The following is a 7500-nucleotide window of genomic DNA, read 5'->3' as shown; positions in this document are numbered from 1 at the left end:
ATTCTGTCTGAGGTGGAGAGTGTTACATTGTGAGTTAAAGAGTCACGTATGCTCGACACAGGAAGGTAGGAGGGACAGGAGGAGAAGGTACGCAAGCTCACCTTTACATGGAAACAGGCGTGTGATGAATGGAAACCAGGTGTGCATAGTCATTCATTGTTAGTGAGGGTAACGTGGCGCGCTGTAACGTAAGAGGTGGTCAGGCTATTAACATGTAAATGGTTGTAGAAGGTTAAGAAATGGATTAAAGGGCAAGAAATAGCGTTGGTTTGTATGAGAGGAATCAATGGAGTTTGTCACTAGAAATAAAAGAGTTTAATCCCCTTTCAGTACTGGGTTCTGTTTTTTACCTTGAGTTTTGGGTGCGATTAGATGATTTTATTGACATTCGGAAGGGTCTATGGAGGTCTGAAGATGAATGGCCAGAGTCTTTACTATTTTAATTTCCACATAAGCTGTGTAAATTCACTAAATAGTAAGCTTTGGTTGACGCTTTTACGCTTTTAGAGAGCCAGAACTCGAGTGGACCTTTTTTTTTTTTTAATCTTTCTTTTTTTTGTCCTTGGCTGGCCCTCTTCCCTACGTAAAAAAAAAAAAAAAAAAAAAAAGCAGAACGAATATGGAAACGCGTCATGGTACTGAAGTGGTTAAGAAATGCATCAGGTTAAAGGAGAGGAAATAATAGTAATTTAGAACGTGAAAAATAGGTCTAAGTTTGATCAATTTTGATTTTACAAAGAAATAGGAAAAAAAAATGGTTCTCAAGTAATTACCAAGGAAGATGAATGGAGTTAGCACACACACACACACACACACACACACACACACTAATAGCACAGGGAAGGCTAGGACGTAGAAAGAGAGAGAGAGAGAGAGAGAGAGAGAGAGAGAGAGAGAGAGAGAGAGAGAGAGAGGCCTGGACAGCACTTCGCCACTCCAGCTGTTTGGGTTGACATGTTGACACACTTCGGGGCGACACCTCATGGGGGGAAGGGAGGGCAGGAGGCGGGGAGCTGAAAATGAGTGTATTGATCTGCTGTCATGATTTTTTCCCTTGTTTTCATTCTTTTTTGTTTTAATTTTTTGGTCATTTATTTTTATTGGTGTTGGTGTGTTTCTGTTGATTTGTTCGTCTCTTTGTTTATGTTGTGGTTACTCATTTGTTTATTTGTGTTGGTTGGTTATTCTTCTCTCTGTTTTATCTATTTATTCGTTATTCTTCACGTATCTATTCTTTTTTTTTTTTCTTTTTACCTCTACTTAATATTCATCTATTTATGTATTGCCAAACTTTTCATTCACTGACTTAATTAACCCCTTCAGTACCATGACGCGTTTCCATATTCACTCTGCTTACTATTTGGCGATTTTATACAGCTTCAGAAACTTATGTGGGGGATCAAAATAGTGGCCAATAATCTTCCGACCTCCATAAACGCTTCGTAATGTAAATAAAATCGTCTAATCACACTCAAAACTCGTGGTAAAAAAAAAAAAAAAGAACGTCCCAGTAATGAAGGAGTCAATATTAATAGTTCTGTATATCAATTTATGCATCTCAATCACTTATTTTATTCATTATTATTCGTTACCAGTGTAGTAATGAAGGGAATGCAGTTAATTTATTTAGTATTCATCTGTTCATTTATCTATTAGTGTTTTGTTTATCTCATTATCGTCTCTCGGCCCCTCCTGGTAGTGCAACACAGGCCACCGTGATACTTGAGTCAGAAAGTCTAATATTTAAAAGCATACTCATCATTGACAAAGAGAAAAAAAAAATTGGAATCTTGAACTAAATTATTCAGCCGTGTGTGTGTGTGTGTGTGTGTGTGTGTGTGTGTGTGTGTGTGTGTGTGTGTGTGTGTGTGTGTGTCTGTGTGTGTGTAAACAATGTAGTTGACAAATGTTTTATTTTTTTATTTGTCAGTTTAGTTTTGGTGTGAATCAGGAAAGGCTTGCAAAAATAAACACACACACACACACACACACACACACACACACACACACACACACACGAAAGATTACCAAATCACACACAAAAAACAGAGAGAGAGAGAGAGAGAGAGAGAGAGAGAGAGAGAGAGAGAGAGAAAGAGAGAGAGAAAATACTACCAATACCAACTCTCTCTCTCTCTCTCTCTCTCTCTCTCTCTCTCTCTCTCTCTCTCTCTCTCTTACGTGTTCCATCTGATACTAATTTCCTTTTCTTTCTTTCCCTTCCTTCATTCATGCATTCATTCCCGTGTGTGCTTTTATTCCTTCCTTTAACCCATCTCCCCACCTCCCCACCACCCCACCTCCCAACCTATTCATCCTGGCTCCTTCCTCCCTTCCCCCTCCCCCCTTGACAGGCCGACACAAAATGAGGCCAAGGGAGGGGAAACAGTGAGGGAAGGGGAAGAAAGAAGTAAGACAGTGATTAGGTGGAAACAGGGAGAGGGGGAAAATAAAGCATTGCCTATTATGAGAGACTGGAAATAAAATGTGTGTGTGTGTATGTGTGTGTGTGTGTGTGTGTGTGTGTGTGTGTGTGTGTGTGTGTGTGTGTGTGTGTTTATGATGAAATACACACGTCTCTCTCTCTCTCTCTCTCTCTCTCTCTCTCTCTCTCTCTCTCTCTCTCTCTCTCTCTCTCTCTCTCTCTCTCTCTCTCTCTCTCTCTCTCTTTCTCTCTCTCTCTCTCTCTCTCTCTGTATTTGTCTCCACCAATCAATACTCGCGGCCATTACTGAATTGTCTTCTGATTGGTTGGCGGGAGAAGAGAGAAGAGGTGCAAGAGATTAAGTGGGTTGTAGATCTCTCTCTCTCTCTCTCTCTCTCTCTCTCTCTCTCTCTCTCTCTCTCTCTCTCTCTCTCTCTCTCTCTCTCTCTCTCTCTCTCTCTCTCTCTCTCTCTCTCTCTCTCTCTCTCTCTCTCTCTCTCTCTCTCTCTCTCTCTCTCTCTCTCCCAGACCAGGTGCAACAATCAATAGGTTCAGGCACCCACAGGCACTTCCTCCTCCTCCTCCTCCTCTTCCTCCTCCTCCTCCCTCTCTGCTTTACTCCTTTCTCTCCTCTCCACTTTACTTTTCCTCTTCTCTCCTCTCCTCTTTACTCCTCCCCCTCCTCCCTCTCTTCCTCCTCGTCTTACAACCACTACGTACGTAATGTTATTTTTAGTACTGCTACGTATTTTTCCCTCTCCATTGTGAGTGCTGCTGCTGCTGCTGTTATTGCTGCTGCTGCTGCTGCTGCTGCTGCTATCGGTGGTGGTGGTAGTGGTAGTGGTAGTAGTGGTGGTGGTGGTGGTGGGGTTTATTTATTCATGTTGTTTTACTCGGCGTCCTCTCGTTGCGCCGCATCTTTGTGAAGTTTTTCTTTCCATTCTCGCCCTGTTATCTTCACCTCCTGGTTCTTTGTTGTCGGTCCCGCGCACAGGCAGGACAGCCAGCCCAGCCAGCCCAGGGTCTCGGCGAGTGTGTGCAAGACTGGCTGATTGGCGGGGGGCGGCGTGTGGGGCAGACCTGTGACCCGTTGAGTCTCACGCCCTCCCGCTGCAGGTGTGTGTGTGTGTGTCTGGCCGGTGTGCAGGTGAAGGTCAGACACGGACGGCCTGCGGCCACCAACACCCGGACCGAGTGCTTGCCGCCGCGCCACTGAGCCAGGCGGGACTGTGCCGGGGAAGAGACGCCGCGTGGCGGAGTGTCGGGGCGGGGCGGGGCGAGACGGAACCTGGCTTGACACATCAAGGAGTGTGAGATGTTGGCCAGCGTGCGGCCGAGGGCCTCTCGGGGGTGGTGGTGGTGACGTCACCACCGCCGCGTGTTGGGACTACTGCTGTGGGGGGCGGCAGCAGCAGCAGCAGAGTGCCGGCCGGGGGCGGCGACCGGTGGGTGGCGGGCGGGCCCCACCAGGGGCATGGTGATGCCGGGCTGGCTACGGGCAGCGACGGAGGTGGCGGCGGCGCGGGCGGCGGCGGCGGCGGCGGCCGGCGAGGAGGGGCCGGGCCAGTGAGCGGCATGGCGGGGCTCTGCGGCTGTTGGCAGCTGTCCTCGCATGGCCACTGCGACGGCTGCGGCTACAAGGTGCTGCTGCGGGGCGCCCTCAACCCGGGGGAGCGGCCTGCCCGCCAGGGGAACTCGCCGCCGGTCCTTATCAAGAAGGAGCGGCGTGAGGAGCCCCCCGCAGCGGGCGACACCCCCATCCGCCAGCTGCAGGCGTCCCCCTCCCAGCACCGCCGCCACTCCCACCCGCTGCACCTTGCGCCCCTGCCGGGGCCCGCCCTCTCCCACAGCCTGCAGCGTCGCCCGCCCCACGGCCTGCCGCAGTCCTCAGCCTACAATGTGCCCCTGGAGAACGAGGCCGCCCCCGCAGGCGCGCAGCAGTCGTGCCCCGTGGGGGCGCAACATGCGTGGGCGGCGGGGGCGGCCTTCCCTCACCAAATGCTGCTGAGCACGATGCAACCTCCTGAGGAGCTCCGCACCTCGTCTCGCTCCCGCCAGCCTCCAGCAGCCCCGTCAGCGCCGCCTTCCCCGCGTCCCGCCCTCAGGCCCCCGCCTTTCGATCTGGGCTCCTTCATCCCTCCGCTGTCTCCCGGAGGCCTGCGGGGCATGGAACACGAGGGGGCCAGCTTTTTTTGCGGGGGTGGCGCGCCCGCGTCCCACCTACACACCCGCTACCACGCCCTCAGCCTGGCGCGGGCGTCCTCCCGCTCCCACACCGACCTGCGCGAGGCCCCGCCCCAGTCCACCCCACCCCCTTCTTCCCCTCGGTCCCGCCCACCCTCCCTCTACTGTTCCTTCACCCTGCCGCCCCCGCCCCCGCCTCCCCGCGCCCGGAGAGTCAGCGTGCGCCGCCCGCAGGAGGTGCGCCCACACCTGTCTCATGCCTTGCTTCCTGATACACTCACCTGCCCACCACAGCCAACACCACTTCACACCGCCACACTGCACCGCCACACTACACCGCACCACCGCACCTGTGCACCACACCTCCACACTGCCCCGCTACCACACTGCATGCACGCAACTAAACTTCTTCCAGCCATGCAAACACACACACACACACACACACACACACACACACACACACACACACACACACACACACATTTTAGTTAAACACACACACACACACATTTTAGTTAATTTTGTATAATGTATAAATAAATTTCTAATTTCATTATTTTTAGATTTATTATTTACCTTCGTTGCTGCTGTTGTTGTTGTTGTTGTTGTTGTTGTTGCTGTTGTTGCTGTTGTTGTTGTTGTGTTGTTGTTGTTATTATTTTTTTCATTCATTATTATTTTGTTAGTTATTCTATTTGTATTATTATTATTTTATTTGTATTATTATTATTATTATTATTATTATTTGTTATTATTATCATCACTTGTTTGGTAGTAATAACAGAAGTGGTAGTAGTAGTAGTAGTAGTAGTGTTATTGATAGTAGTAGTAACAGCACTAGATAGAGCTGTATCATCGTCACACACACACACACACACACACACACACACACACACACACACACACACACACACACACATCCGCAACATTCACACTTTCCTTCAATACTCATTTCTTTCCTCCTCTTCCCTCACTCCACCAGTCACGCATCATTGTGTTGCAGTCAAACATTTCACTGTGTCCTGCGTCCTTTTGTTTTCCTGTTAGTTTTGATCAATGTGTACCGTTTTCTTTATTTCCCAGGCACAAAGTAGCGTTTTATTTCATTAAGCACTTTGTTTCATATGAGTAACAGGAACTAAAAAGCCATATTTTAACTAAAGAATACAATTTTCTTTTATTTTCCGGTACATTTTATCAGTTATCTTGTTAAGTTCTTCGTTCAATCTCAGTACAGGAACTCATGCCCCTTCCTTTATTTCCCCTCAGAGCAACAGAAGCCAGCCAGCCATCGGATTGAAACAGACGCAGAAATCCAGGGTGAGTACTGACGCTCTCTCCTACGCTAAGCTTCCCTTAAAACTTCCATTGTTTACACGTTCTCTCTCAAGGAAACCCTATGTGAGAAAACGTGCCATCTTTTGGTAGACTATAGTAGATTAGCCGAGCGTAGGTTTATAGGTGTGCTGTTTCCTTGCCTTTGTTTTCAGGCGAGCAGTGGCGGCGATTCTGTTTATAGCTGTAGAGGTATAGGTATACGGCCAAGGGCAACAAAAGGCTGGAGAAAAGGCCCACTCAAGGTTCCCAAAGATGATAAGAATAAGGGTCCTGTATAAATGTTCCTCTTTCCTTTGTGTGACTTTAAGCTCTTCCCATCTCGCCTTGTATTGGTTTGTGGTTGTATTTGTAGTGTGTTTGTGTGTGGTATTGTGTTCAGAGTGCGCCACAGTTTGGAGATCGTGTTGGAGGTGCAGGTAAGGCAAGGAAAGAACGTAAAATAACCAGGTTCGTTCGTTCGTGTTTCTCTCTCTCTCTCTCTCTCTCTCTCTCTCTCTCCTTTCTTGTAAATAATCTCCTTCACATCACCTACCATTCTTTAAAGTAACAAAGTACTAGTAAGGGGCGTGGCGCGGTCTTGTGCGGGTGAGGAAAGGAGTACCAGAAGGCGTGGGTGAATGGACTTGTGGACACTGAGATAGCTAAGGATGAGGTTTAGTGAAGGACAGGGCTGGAAGCTAAAACCAGAAGTGTGTTGCTGGACCGTGAAGTGGACTCTGGGAAGGCTGGTAAAGGCGTGAAGTTGCTGGAAGAGGCATGCTGGCTTCATGGGGGATAGTGTGAAGCGAATATAGGTACGTCAACAATACTGTATTCAGAAACGCTTTACTCTCTCGCCACGACTGTTTTCCGAGGCCACGAAGATCAGCCGGGTTTTCAAGAATATTCCACCGGTTAAGAATGTGGAAAGCTTGTTAATAACCCCTTCATTACTGGTACACAATTTTTACTGGGACATAATTTTTACCAGGAGTTTTGGGCACGTTTAGATTATTCTATATACATTACAGATGGGTTATGGAAGTCGATCAATGGCCACTCTTTACTATATTGATCCCCGTATAGAAGTTTCTGAAGCTGTGTAAAATCACCAAACAGTAACCAAACTAAATATGAAAATCACCAAATAATAACGAAAATAAAAATGAAAACACGTCATGGTATTGAAGCGGATAATGTCACTAGAAGCATAAAAACACCTTCACAAACCTGAGTCACAGAAGTGTTTCCAAATAAAGTTCACAAAGTTACGGGGCTGTGAGTGGCTGAGAGTGTGTTGTGGAGTGCAGGAAGGTGTTATGGTGTTGTGGTGGAGCTGTGGTGATTGAAGCCTGCGCGGGGCCATAATTCTGTCCTGCTGTGTTGTGCTGCTGCTGTTTGGGCCTCTTGTTGCATTACTTAACCCGTTCAGTACTGGGACGCATTTTTTAACCCCTTCAGTACTGGGACGCATTTTTAACCCCTTCAGTACTGGGACGCATTTTTTAACCCCTTCTGTACTAGGACACATGTTTAACCCCTTCTGTACTAGAACAGATTTTAAACTCCTTCAG

General features: G+C 48.0%; 2 protein-coding genes across 2 annotated transcripts in view; both read left to right on the top strand.

The window, feature by feature from the left end:
• The window catches only part of LOC123511599 (keratin-associated protein 10-4-like), a 9846-nt gene extending 6205 nt beyond the window's left edge, over positions 1-3641 (top strand). Inside the window, 4 exon segments of the mRNA XM_045267624.1 lie at positions 1809-1862; positions 2474-2551; positions 2799-2808; positions 3420-3641. Of these exon segments, the coding sequence (XP_045123559.1) occupies positions 1809-1862; positions 2474-2551; positions 2799-2808; positions 3420-3641 (364 nt within the window).
• LOC123511685 (ras-GEF domain-containing family member 1B-like) overlaps positions 1-7500 on the top strand; it is a 409983-nt gene that overhangs the window by 27152 nt on the left and 375331 nt on the right. Inside the window, 2 exon segments of the mRNA XM_045267742.1 lie at positions 3420-4846; positions 5879-5929. Coding sequence (XP_045123677.1) covers positions 4001-4846; positions 5879-5929 — 897 coding nt within the window. The 5' untranslated portion in view covers positions 3420-4000.

Source organism: Portunus trituberculatus, chromosome 31, assembly GCF_017591435.1.
Source record: "Portunus trituberculatus isolate SZX2019 chromosome 31, ASM1759143v1, whole genome shotgun sequence".
Classification (NCBI taxonomy): Eukaryota; Metazoa; Arthropoda; class Malacostraca; order Decapoda; family Portunidae; genus Portunus; species Portunus trituberculatus.
The sequence above is the reverse complement of the archived record's forward strand: the minus strand, read 5'-3'. Positions and strand labels throughout refer to the sequence as shown.